Source organism: Rhinolophus sinicus, linkage group LG10 (genome assembly GCF_036562045.2).
Source record: "Rhinolophus sinicus isolate RSC01 linkage group LG10, ASM3656204v1, whole genome shotgun sequence".
Taxonomy (NCBI): Eukaryota; Metazoa; Chordata; class Mammalia; order Chiroptera; family Rhinolophidae; genus Rhinolophus; species Rhinolophus sinicus.
The window spans coordinates 1,309,402-1,322,947 of record NC_133759.1 but is presented as its reverse complement, the minus strand read 5'-3'; the positions used below and the strand labels follow the sequence as shown (position 1 = coordinate 1,322,947).

Here is a 13,546-nt window from a genome sequence, read left to right as displayed (position 1 = left end):
GCACTGCCCCTCCTGGAGAACTGCAACACGGAAAATGACCATGTGTTTCAACTGCTGCTTTTGGGGTTGCACCCCTTCAACGGTTCACATACATACAGTATTGACTGTTTTCCCACATATCTAAAATCCACGAAGTTTCTAAACACCATCAGTAAGTCAGCTCTAAACCCCAACTCACCTTTCTTTAGCATTTCTAAGGGAATACGGACGCCAGTGTGACGACTGTCGGCCTGGGTCTGGGACTCAGGCTGCTCTGCTTTAATTTCTGTCTCTAGGCCACGTTGGTCACACTCACCAGTGACTCACGCACCGTGTGCCCTACGTCTACAAACAGAAGATTGTTTTAGAGGTTAAATGTATGCAAAGGGCTTAGTGCACATTAAACACTTTATAAAAAAAATCACAATTTTCAATCGATTGTCTGCTGAGCCAGACTGGGTGTCCCAATTACCCACTAGCCTCATTTGAAAATGTAGCATATTGGGCATTTTCTTGAAAAGTGAGATTTCTGCATTGTTCTAAAAGCAACCAGGTGAATATACATTCATCTTACTTTGACATTAATCATAAGTATAGAAATGATTGACATATTACATTTTTAATGTTAATGGTATTAAACGGTCTATTGTGAATATAGACATTCAAATCAAAATATGTTTTTATACCTCATTTATACTTTCTCAATTTATACTTCCTGATAGATATTCCAGGAGCAGAGGCAGTTGACGATAAGGTTGATATGTAATTTCTGATTCTTCTTATCTGGATAGAAAAGAATGCAAACATTTTTAGAGTACATGAAGTCAGACTTTTATTTGGAAAGTTGAATTTCATGTACAGTGAAAATATTTTTAAACCATACATATTCATAAGCATCATACAAACATCACCTACAACACAAACACATTTTAATAAAGTTCTACTGTGAATATTAATCTAAGTCAGAAAAGAATAACCAAGTAAACCAGCTTTACATACCTTTTATCTCTTTTGACGACGTAATTGAATAACTTCAGATACAAAACAAAGTAAGCTTTGGTTCCACACTCCTTGTTTCACTGCAGGAACTTCACCAGGCTACACACTACCACAGATTACAAACCCAGTCCCTTTAGAATCAATTCGGAATCGGTACAAGGACCATATCGTAATGGCACGTAAACACATTTAGGGTTTCAATCAGCAATTATGCTTTAAGTGCTTAGAAAAACACACCAACGTTTCTCATTATTGGTCTCTCTTTAGCTCATCTCTTCCATGAATATAAAATAGGAAAAAAATATCATTTGAGACTTCCAGCATAATTTCATTGTGCTTTACATTTTTATAAACATGGGCACATCTAAAATATCAGATGCCTTCATACCAATAGAATAAACCCACCAAATTCACATTTTCTTATAAATACACATGCAAAATCAGTGAAGAACACTTTTGTATAGCAAAGACCCTGCTTAATTTTCATCTGATTAAGTAATTTTTGATGGCATGTGAAAATTGCACTGCTCATTGAACAGTAGATTTATTTCATTTCCTGTAGATTTGTTTTCCTATAAAAATATATTTATGTGCTCACAGGAAAAAAATTATGTTGGTGTGTGTGGGGTGACTTTTTGATACATCATTAGATAATAGGTTTGTTTATGAAGTTAAAAGGCATCTTAGCTTTTATCATCTTCAAATTTTTCTTCATACAAAAGAACACCCTGTGACAAAGATAAGGTAACTGAGATAACATTAGCACTTTATAGTTGAGACAGTCTGAAGCAGAGGGGACAAGCAACTTGCCTAAGGTTTTATGTACAAAGTCAGTGTCGGAACCAGGGAAAGACTGGGCTTTCCCAACCCTCGGGCAGCTCTCTAGGGAGTCATTCCACCAACAGTCCTTGAGGTTATACACAATCTACTTCATTAAAATAATATCGACAGTGGACCAGCCAAAGTGGGGCATGGACCCATTCCTTCTGAGCAGACGGTTTCCGGTAGAAGCCACATGGTACTGAGAAAAGGTACTAGAGAGAGACGGCCAAAGGCAGTTGTCATGCGAGCTTATGTTTCATATCCGTTAGTTGTGGCCACTCAGAAAATATGAGCAGGACATCCTGTTACCCAGAGGATACATCCAAGATCGAGGAAAAGCAGACATTTCATTATTGTGTTAACTTCTAACTTAAAGACTATTACATTTATAATAAATCTGCTCCTAATGATTTTTTGAGACTCTTGCCAACTTACAGGATTCTCTTAAGACCTTTCTGGCTGATGGCAACGAGAATAATCGTGGAACTAAAGTCGAAAGGCCCAGCCTGGGCCTCACCACTAGCTGGGCACCAGGAATCCCTTCTAGACAAGTCAAAGCATGGCCTTCCTCCCTCCAGAAACGCTGTTACTTAGAAATCAGAGGAGGTGAAGCGACAGGGGCACTGGTGGGTGTGTGGTTCCCACACTCAGCGGGTGCAAACCAGGGTGCCCTCCCCTACTGGGAAAACGTACTTCGGGAGTGTGGTCAAACCCTGACTCAAGAGGCATTGTTGACAAAAGACATTCACCTGCTACCTATTTATGCATTCGGACATGGGTTACTGTGTTGACCATTGCAAATAGCCCTAATTTTGGTCCACAAGAAATAGAGTGGGCTACTGAAATCAAAGTTAAGGATTTCACAAGATACGCCCATAGCTACAGTTCAAAAAATAAAGTGAAGTCTGCAAGTCAACTTCACTTAAACATAATTAAGAATTCTGTGGTAAGGTTAAAAAAATGTTTCCATAAAACGAGAAGTTGTACACTGAATTTTACTGACATGCATGCACAATCCTTCCTACTATTTCTAAACCGTTTCCATGTACAATTTTAGAAGGGCTAGTAGACCACATGCCAGGAGATAAATTTCCTGAATTTGCACTGACATTACAGAAGGAGAACACAGAAGAACACCCCGCTCTGAAGATGTTTAAAATGGGATCTAGGCAAACATATGTACAGGAACTTCAACTGTAAACAGCTTTTCCTTGGGGGTGCGGTAGCAGTACACACAAACAAAACTTATTTTGAAAAACCGGAAAACATTTCCCCCAATATTTATATGATATTTTATTTTGAGGCTGTTGGAAAAGCAATATAAGAACAATATCCAAATGTGTTGTACAAAGTCTCCCCCTGGGGATCTCACGCTATTGGGGGCCGCTCTGAAATGCTAGAAAGTGGTATCTTATTATTTACTCTAGCTGCACAGACACTCCTGTTAATGTTGTCTCACATCCAAATAAAACACATCTATACTTTAAATTGTGTAAATATAATATGTACAATGCATTCATGAAATCTATGTGCATACCATTATATAAACACAGAAAAAAGGGAAAGCGGCCAATTGAGAAACGGCGATTCAAATACACAGAGTTATCACCTGCCGGCACCACGAAGAACTCATGCGTGTTCTTGCACAAGATAACCTTCCAACCACTGCTGTCTTTGCAGCTGAATTTAGTCCAAGAAAAATCCAAACAAACAAAGGCCTTTGCAGATGCCGTAACTGACAGAAATAAATGATTGGCGTTGAAACTGAAGAAGTTAGAACTCTGTTTGAACATGACTGTTCCGGGCAAATAGTTAGAGCTCAATAAATACCAGCTGACTGCTTACCTAAGAGCTACCAAAACTTTAAATAGTGCATTTAGACTGCATGTGTTCAAGGAGCGGTCTTCATGAGACATTTGTGTTCCTCTTACAGTTTAAATAACTGTTGGCTTACCATCTTTTAACCTGTCGGGAAGCTAAGTCACTCTGACCATTCTCAGGCTGACACAGGTGTGCACACAGGGGACAGGAGGGCGTCACGAGTGTGCAGGACCCTGGGGAGCCCTCGGAGGTGAACTTTGGATTCAGTTGAGGTGACTCTAAACACAGGATTTGTGTTGCGTTCTGCATTTCAGCACCTGACAAAAGCCACAGGCCTGTCGTGCCCGCTTTCCTTTCCAAGGCAGTGCCGTTTTCCTCCACGCGACTGCAGGCTGCTGGCATCTGGATGGACTCCTCTGCCCGTGTGTTTCTGTCCCTGCGTGAACGTCCTGCCCCCTCCAACAGGCCAACACGGGAGGCTGCCACGCGTGCCGCGTTCATGCTCGAAGAGGGAAGGCTGCTGAGGAGCTCGTGTTGCTCTCCACAGACGCCTTCTCCTTAGAGCCTGCGTACGCGCCGATGAATGAGCCGTCTTCACCAAACAGGCCCTGCTCGCCCTCTCCATACTCAACTAAGCTGTCAGCACTTTCTGTGGCCTGGATGTCCCTGGTAAGGGACCGAAGGCTTCCTTTGAGAGGTTTCTCATCACTGTCACTAGAAAAGAGAAAAGGAATCGTTCCACAAAATCTGACATGAGACATGTGCATGAAGCAAGAATCAACACGAGTGCAAACAGTCTTGTAATTTTCAGGATATTCAGGTTAATATTGAAGACACATAAACGAACCCAAAGTGACACTCCCACCAACACGTTTAAGGCGTCCTCGCCAATTGGTGTCATTCTGAGTAACTGAGGAACTATGCTCATTGTTCACAGGACTTCTGGTTCCCTTACCACTGGGAGCTTCCGTGGGACCTACAGACATTCAACGTGCTCATCCATGGAGGAGAAGCGCTGCTACCTTGGCTTTCATGAAACTTTGGAACTGAGGCACCAAGTCTTGACTTTCTGTCTTTACCTGTGATCCTGTATGTTCCCCCAAATCCCTCCAAAAACTTACTTTTGTTTAGGTTACTCAATCTAACTCTGTTTCCTATAACCAAAGGGTGTCCTCTGATACGTTTAAGAACTCAAGATTTGTTAAATTTAAAAAGATGTCTGGCATTTTTAGAACATAAACACCATGAGCATCCTATATTTATGGTTTGGGTTCTACTCTTCGGCAAAAGCAGCTCTGAGTTAGAAAAATGTCTACCTAATGTCATGGTTTTCTAAATTCCTGCTGAAACTGTTTTTTTAAGTACCAATGACTAGATATCACACTGTAAAGTCGTACACCAAATTAAACAATTTTATAAAGCTTAAAAAATGAACCTAAGAAAAGAATTATTAGACTGTGCCTAGCACTTTCTAACGTGTGGAGTCACCAGCTGCTCACCGAAGGTCCCGTCCCCAGTGTTCTGCAGGTATGGCGGGACGGCACCCCCCTGCCTTCACACCAGCATGTGATTCACTTTGGCCAAAGAAAAGGGGGGAGGGGTGCCATGTGTCACTTCCGAACCAGTGCTCAGTTCGCCATGTCCTATCCCCCGCCGTGGTGGTCTGAACACGTCCCTGCCAGCCAGTGTCCCTAAGTAACGAAGACGCCCAGCACACCGTGTCGGACACGTGACTAGACAAAGAAAATGATTTGGGAGCTGTTTTTGACAGAAGCGTAACTCAGGCTGTCCTGACTGACTCGGTCACTGGCTGCACAATTGAGCTTCTACAGTTATAAAAACAGCAACAAAAAACCCAAGATGGTGGTGACAAAACCATTAGGAGAAGCTAAAAGAATGAGAATCATGGCCATGGGGCCCAGCATCCAGGAAGGCTGCCTCATGAAACGACGTGGAGATCAGATCATTTCCTGGGGAGCGTGTCATTTAGGGAAAGTGGGTGGAGACATTAACTACTGTGAGGTGGCAGGTGGGGCTCGGGGGACGACTTCACCTCTTTTGAAAGAGGGGTCAGAGCATGACGGACGTGTTTTTGAACACGGCACTGTCTGAGTTTTCTTGCCTATAAAATTGAGTAATACTTGTCTTTCAAAAGTATTTTAAACAGTCGCTGTAGGTTCCCAACGGCCACAGCCTCCTGAACTGTGAGCCACAAATTGTAAATTCCCACGTCTTACTTGTTCCCCTGTAATGCTCCTTACTCTGGAAAGAAACTGATTTTTCAAGAAACGTAAAAATCTAAAGAGAACGCTTGCTCAGTGGAAGAAGGAGGGATATGTCCAGAGCAGTGAGAGCCTCTGCCGAAGCTCAGATGTTTGCAGTTAGTCCAGGACAGACACTCAGAATACACCAGGTCACTGGTTCCAGGGATGGGCCCAGGGACGGGCCAGGCGGTCGTTGATCTGACAAGGATTCTGGTGTGGCCGCTGCTAACGCCACGTAAGCTCGGGAATGGCAGCGGCTGTGTTGCCTGCAGTATACAGAGGACGAACGGAAATGATGGCATCCCAAGCCAGAAGCGTTAAAGAATGGACAGGGGGGAGGAAAGGGTGAGAGGAAGAGAGCAGGACAGTGAGAAGGTGACACACCCGAGAGCTACGTGCCTCACAGCTGATCGCATGCAATTTCTCCCACTTTTACCTCCTCCTAAGGCAGTCGTAGAGCCCAGGGGTTAATGACAACACACGCTTTTTCCACCTCTAAGACAATGTTATGTGTTTTGGGATGACCCTTTTCCAGACTTCCTCCTAGGCAGAAAGAGCGGCTCCTCTTCGCTGTGTTATTCTGTTTAACTAACTACAGTTACTGGCATACAGAAGTGTTATGCTCTGTAGGCCAGATTCACCTCGGGGACAGGGTGACTTGTTCACCTTGGTAGGTGCACACAGTACATGTTCAGGCACATGACTCCATCACAACCTGGATTCGTAATGAGCAAGCAGAAGAGTGACTGCAAGATGTCAGCTCCCCAGAGAGATGGTCAGTGCCATTCGCCGGGTGCACCGGGCTTCAAGGATGCCCCGAGGCCTCTGCCCGCCTCGCAGGCCACCCGCCCCACTCACAGAGGGCTGGGAGCCATCACGAAAGGCCTGAGGTTTACAGGATGTTCTTTATAGAAGAAACCTTCTTTGTGCTTTAGCTCACGGCCTGATGACCGTGCCGGACGCACGGCAATGGAGCGCACGCTCACCTGTAGTCACCAAACGTCTCATCCTTCCCCGACTGACCTTCCGGGTCTGGGTGCAGGTCTTCCTTTTCTTTCACTGAAGGAAACAGAGGAAAAAGGAACGCAGATAATTTTAAAAACGTGTGAGCTGTGCTACTGGGAGGTGGATGACCGCTGAGAACAGTGCTGCTCGCTTTTTGGCACTAGTGAGTCAAGTTGTTTTGTTTGTTTGTTTGTTTTTTTATGGTTGTATCTACAATCCATCAGTTTCCTCTTCAAGGGGTAAAAGGATTGTCTGGGTCCTGCCTTTGTCATCAGAGTTCCACACTTGGCAGTTTCCTGCGACTCAGCACTGCACGGATGACAAGACTTCCCTCAGAGTGATACACGGCTGTGGCCCCTTCAGGAGGCCCGAGGCGGGACTCACCTTTTACTGTCCTAACCTTTGTGAGGGTGCCACTCGCGCATATCAGCTCAATGTCATTAAACTAAAGAGAAGAAGAGCCAACCATTTGGCTGGGCCTCGCTCTCTTACTCCAAACTGCCTCCGTAATCAGGGTATGCAGCTCAGTGGTGACATTTCCACTAGATTGTTCCTGAACATTGGGACTCAGGACCAGCAGGCCCTGGCCTCACTCACTAGGAAATCTCCAACAGAACACCTTCCCACGGCACCTCCACTGTTTGCAGAGACGGGGGGAGTCTCTCAGCTGTCCTACAATGGGAAGTGGTGACCTTTACTTTTAAGGGGGACGCTCCAGCAGCATTTGGATAGGACCACGCTTCGCGATGGCCGTTTGTGGGGGATACTCCAACAGGAATGCTAGGTCTCCATAAAGCTCCCAATTAATCACCTGGAACATTCATTTGCCCTTGTGAATCTAAGTCATAACAATTCAGTCGTCACAGGGGAAAATGAGATAATTCCACAGGAAATCTTCCACGTAATTTTACAACAATTTAGAAATCACGCTTGTTTGTTCAATATACATAAGTATTTGCTAGATGAATCATAAGTCAATGAACCTTCACCCATCTGAACATCATCAAAGTCATAGCTAACAGTGGGATCTAAAGCTTTCCCCATATACAAGCATCATGCGTACTAAGAAAAACTAATAATAGCAACAACACTATACACATATCTGAAACAGACAATAAAGTTGGAAAGTGAATGAAATGAAAGGGAAGGCAACCATTATACCAACTAGGATGGCTTTTATTTATTTGTATTTTACGTACCGTTAGTTCGGGAGGCAGTGCAGCAGCATATGTTGTGGGTGTAAGAACTGCGTCCCCAGCAAGACATAACTCGCACGCAGGTGACGACTAGCGGCGCCCGTGCCATTCAGGGGCGCGTGCAAGAAATGCCCGGGCCATGGAGGTAGAGAGGCATGCTGCAAACGGTGCCTTCTCAAATATACGTGTGCCCCCTACTGAGTCTCCTCAACATCTCTGATGTTTTACAAACCAAAATAAAAGCCTGGAAGTACTTCAGTCTCACTAGAGACTATTTTAAGTACCACAAACTGGTCAGCAAACTGGACGTAATACTCTAGAGCACCTATCTGGTTAGTTAATATAGGAATAATTGTTCCTCTTAGTCCATTGTGTAGCTAATGTGCTAATATAAATTTGACTTAAATGTGTAACTAAAAAAACAAGAGCTGTCTCTGAAGTGTGCCTCCTAGAAAATACTATTGCCTAAATTGAAAGTCATGTTGAAAAACAACTTGTTTGCAGCTTTCTGTTTCATGCCCCCATGAGTGGAATCATGATTCTTGTCCTTTTCGGTTCGACTTATGTCACTTAGCATCACCCTCTCAGGGTCCGTCCATGTTGTCTCAGGTGGCAGCGTTCCATGTTTTCATGGCCGAGTAATATCCCGCTGTGTGTATGTACCCCATCCTCTTTATCCAATCATCCACTGAAGGACACTTAGGCTGCTTCCATGTGTAATGTTACCCCAATAAATGTAAAACAGAAAATGAAACCACTTTACCTGAGTACTTCCCACCTCTGTTCCTCTTCACAAAGCAAACCGTTAACAGCGTGAGTGTGAGGAGGGCAACGGCGCACATCAACCCAATGAACCAGCCCTGCGTGGCGATGTCGTCATATAAACCAGCATATTCTGCGGCACAAAGAGTCACAGGCTGAATGTCAGAAACAGTCACTGGGATGATGCCCCTTTGGGGACAATTAAACGTCACTTTTAACACAAAAAATAGCATCAGTTTTATTTCTCCTTTGAGCAATCCTCAAGGGAATGTGACATGAAGGACATTTGGGAGAACACATACAGATTGCTTATCTTTATTTAGGGAGGGCCCTCTCTAGATGCATTTGGTTCTAAGGACGGAAACCAAAGAGGAGAGGGCAGCAGGTCAAGTTAAATAAGCAGCAGCGGAAGCAGAGGCACCCTGGTTATATGCAGAGCAAGGCGTCTCTGTGGTTTGATTTTCGTTTTAGTTTCTGTTATTCACATGTGTTAATTAGCGGGAGATATCTTTAGGCAACTACTCTGGCCAAAATAATATGGGAAGGTGGACGTTTGGAGAACATTCTTTGCTTTGATAACTTTAAAAGGCTATGCTGAAATAAACTGAAAATATTGTTTTCATGGGCATGTACTCAAGTTTTTACCTTTAACACAGGAAGTACGTGCAAGCTAACCGCCTATAGAACACAGACGGCTTCTAAGGCTGCCCCACACGAGATCTCATTTCTCACCTCTCCCTCTTGTCTCAATTACATCTTCAAAAATGCTATTGTTATCAACCCAGCTCTTAGGCAACACGCGGACTATGGGTTCGGCTCCTGGCTCAAACGCCTCTACTGGGTGCATCTTTCGAGTAACATTTACTCCTTCTGGTATCTTCCCGATACTTTTACCTAAGAAATGTACACAGTTAAATCATATAAACTGTAATCACTGAAAAGCAGGACATGAAAAGTAAAAAATATATTGTTATTTCAGATGAATAAGAGCCGCTGGTGGCATTTTTATTTCCTCTTGAATTATCAAGAGAACAATAAAGTCAACATTTCAAGATTTTCTGTTTTAACATTCTGAAATGCAGTAAATAAAATGAATTTAATTCATGTCCTTTTAAGATGATATGCATGCTGATGAAATGGTACTACAAATCTGCCTGGTCACATGAATGGTTCAAAACCAAACACAGGCTTCAAAAAATTATATACAGTGCCATTTGTGAAATCTGAACTTTCCCAAAACCTATATCAGGAAATTGAACATGGCCATGTGGCTTCTAAATGAAAGCATGTGACACCTTAATTGTGTATTATTTCTTTTTGCATTGATCTTTTCTATAAATATTGATGGAAAAGCACCATGATATGGTCATATATTAAATACATTAGATTTGTAGAATGTAAGCTACATAAAATGCAGGTTTATAGGAACATGTAAATGAAATGCACTGAGATTTCTGAAAGTGCTATGAGAAATTGATACTTTTCTAAAAAATGAAAAACATGAATATGCCACTATATTAATTGTAGAATCTCAGTCTCAGATAAAAATGAGTCAAGTGTAATTAAAAGGTACATTTAATTTCTGATCTTGAAACAAAATATCTAAAATATTTTCTTAGATATTTTGCTAAGAATCAACTCAACAGAATAAATATAAACCAGACAGTGCTAAAAATTTATACTGAAGATAAAATATATTCCATGTTGAGAATGCTAAGGGTTCTGAAACTTTGTTTTAAACGGGTACATCATGTTACATGTTAAAAAGTAGTTAAAACTTTTTACCCTAGACTAGAAGTTGATTCTATAGTTACTGATAACAAAATGGCGCCATGGAAAAGTCAGCCAGCCATGTTAGTTGAGCAAAGCCATTAAGATCGCACACCGCTGAAACAGAGTGCAATTAATTTTGTCTTTGAAAAACAAAAACAGTAATATAACTAAGTAGCGTAAGCTTTTGAAAACAGAGCAAAGCAAGGGTTTTATTCAAACCAATAATGACACAAGAAAGAATATTTCGAATTAACTCCATCTGTTTGTTCCTCCTTAGATTATGGAATGTGAAGCCCCTGAAAATCGGAGTGACAACTGAACATAATCAGAAAAAAATACTTATATATGAAATCTCATTCTCTGAAGAAATACCAGATGACCTTAGAATGCGCTATCTAGGCAGAGCACAGAGAAGAAAGACACACAGGCATAGATTCCGAGTGGTACAAAAGTTATCAATTACAGAGCATTTAGTGATATCAACATGTGTCTCCTCAATGAAAAAATAAGTATTTTTCTTTTTTCAAGGATCACACTGAAATCCTTGGAATCACGGGGAAAGGGATTACAGCTTCTTTCCTGCAACTACAGCAAGTCATGCCTATGGAAGGGAAATCAGAGTCAACTGGGGAGGGGACAGCTGCTGGAACACTGAAAATGCAGATTCCTGGAAAAGAGCAGAAACACACAAGTAAGGGACATTTTCAAATGACTGATCCATACGACAGTGAAGACAATTCTGTGAGACACTCAAGCACAACAGCTACACCTTTAGTTTGAGGGAAAGCTGTAGCATTATGTGTGAAATCACACACGGAATTTTCCATCTTCTAAAAACAACCTGTCAGACATGAACGTAACTGAGTCTAAATTTTCCAGCTATCGCCATTCATATCGCCATCCATAGCTGCAGTGAGGACGTGTTGTGAGACAGTGTTCCTACATGATGCCAGCTGGCGAGGATGGGACCAGCATGGCTTGCGCCGTGGTCCTGCTTCTACTTAAAGATCAGCCTTCTCCATGCCTTAATCTCTGTTGTTAAAAACACAGGGGTTGAAATATTTAGATGACGGCTATTCTGACTCTGTTTCTGTGCACAGAACACATGGTGCCCGTTTGAACTCTTGAGAAGTGAAATCCTTTTAGTTACCAGAAAGCATTCAATTACCATCTTTAAATCTAACTTATAGGAGTAGGTAAATGAGATCATCATGTCACTTGGTGTCTAATTCGTCCTTGGGAATAAACTATGGGCTTCCTGGGAGAAACTATTTGAATATATATATTTTTCCCATAAAGGGGAGTTCTGAGTATTTAGGGAAACTGAGGAAAACACAAGCCCTTCGTTATTTAGAAATGGAAGAACAATAAGAGGGAGAAACAGACTTGACAGCGAAGGTCAGAGCACAATCATTCACATGCAAACACACTGATTTCACAGTGATCCACAACCTCGAATGTATTTCAATGTATACTTTTTATAAATAACAGACAATTTCATTTTCCTGGTTACTATTTTTCTCTTTTTCCACGGCTTCTACCTTTTTTCTAATTTAAAATTTGGAAAAGCATCCAGAACAGTGTCTGACACGTGGTATATGATAAACAAATGAGCCTATTTCCCTCCTGCCACCTCCCATTTCCCCATTCTCTTCCTCAAGTATCTTTCAAAGTCTGGCCAGCTTGAACCTTACCTAAGGCCCTCGTTTTAACTTACTGGTTTGTACCCTCCTTTCCTATTCTACCTTCTTACTTCTCTCCTCATGCCCTGGTGATGTTAGAGAAAGCTTAGCAACACACTGCTAGAATCATAGTTGCAGAAATAATTTCGGAAGGGAAATGGCTCTGAGTTGGAAAAAAAAATTTTTAAAGTGCAACTGAATGAAGAGAATTGTACAAATGAAACCACAGATTCATGGGCCGTTTTCAAGCCAGTTATTTTATACCAATCCGTAGACAGTACAATAAAATTGATAAATAAATCAGTGTGTATTTGAGTCAAGATGTGGCGGCGAAATGTATCAGATCAGCATTGCAGAATGTCTATATCTTGCAGGGCAAGAGACAAGTATTTTTTGTGTGGGGACATTCCCAAAAGGAAAATATCCTTCCACTAACCTTACAAATAACTTTATGACCGTGTGTCGCCCTATTTTTATCAAGTAAAATTATAGCTCCTGACCCGGCATATGCTAAAGCTATAGCTGGATTGCTGTGGTGTAGAAATCCGTAAATTGAGTCAATGTGAACTTTGTAAGTAAATTGTGCACTGACATCAGTGGAAAACAAAAGGCTGCCCAGACTGAGATACAGTCGTTTCTAATTTGCAAGGCGAGTACGTGCATTCCTTCCACAGCGTGGTTAAAATGGCAGGTGGGAACCATCCGGGACTTACCGCCGTCCCCTGTTGTGGTGCTCTCCTCAGTGATGGGCTTGCCGCAACCCTTCACTGTGCAGGCCCTCACGTAGAACTTGTACTTGGTCGTGGCGCTGAGGTTCGAGAGACGCCAGCTGGGCTTGGACGGGGTTGTAATGTTGATGTCATTTAGTTCTCCGATCTCATCAGTGTCATTTACTAAAGAAACAAAGAGCAATGCCTCACACTGCAGTCTCAACAATTCGAGTCACACTGTCCCTTGCTTGAGCTTCTGTGTGTGCTTGAGGTGTGCAAGGCACTAACTATCCTGATTCTTCACAGCCGCCAACTTATTTAATTCTATGAGGCTGACATAATATTATGACCATAGCACACACGGTAAAGCTGAGCTTTAGTAAAAATAGTCACCCTGCCTACATTGAGAGCTAGTAATTGGCTCAGGGTGTCTTATAAATAAATATTAAAGGCATGTTTTCTGGTACCTATTAGCATGTTCTTTTTCTTCTGAAACAGATCTTGGTAAACCTTCTGGAAAAGGTGCAGTCTCT

General features: G+C 42.3%; 1 protein-coding gene across 17 annotated transcripts in view; it reads right to left on the bottom strand.

Annotated features, from left to right (window-relative positions):
- Window positions 1-785: 785 nt before the first annotated feature.
- The window catches only part of CHL1 (cell adhesion molecule L1 like), a 151,122-nt gene continuing 138,361 nt past the window's right edge, over window positions 786-13,546 (bottom strand). For 16 of the 17 annotated variants that reach the window (XM_019755807.2, XM_074312207.1, XM_074312206.1 and 13 more), the window contains 5 exons: window positions 13,017-13,196; window positions 9,581-9,742; window positions 8,850-8,981; window positions 6,872-6,944; window positions 786-4,335 (listed from right to left, as the gene is read on the bottom strand). In XM_019755807.2, the coding sequence (XP_019611366.2) occupies window positions 4,119-4,335; window positions 6,872-6,944; window positions 8,850-8,981; window positions 9,581-9,742; window positions 13,017-13,196 (764 nt within the window). In that variant the 3' untranslated portion in view covers window positions 786-4,118. The remainder of the gene's footprint in view (window positions 4,336-6,871; window positions 6,945-8,849; window positions 8,982-9,580; window positions 9,743-13,016; window positions 13,197-13,546) is intronic. The other variant, XM_019755808.2, reaches the window with a different exon arrangement.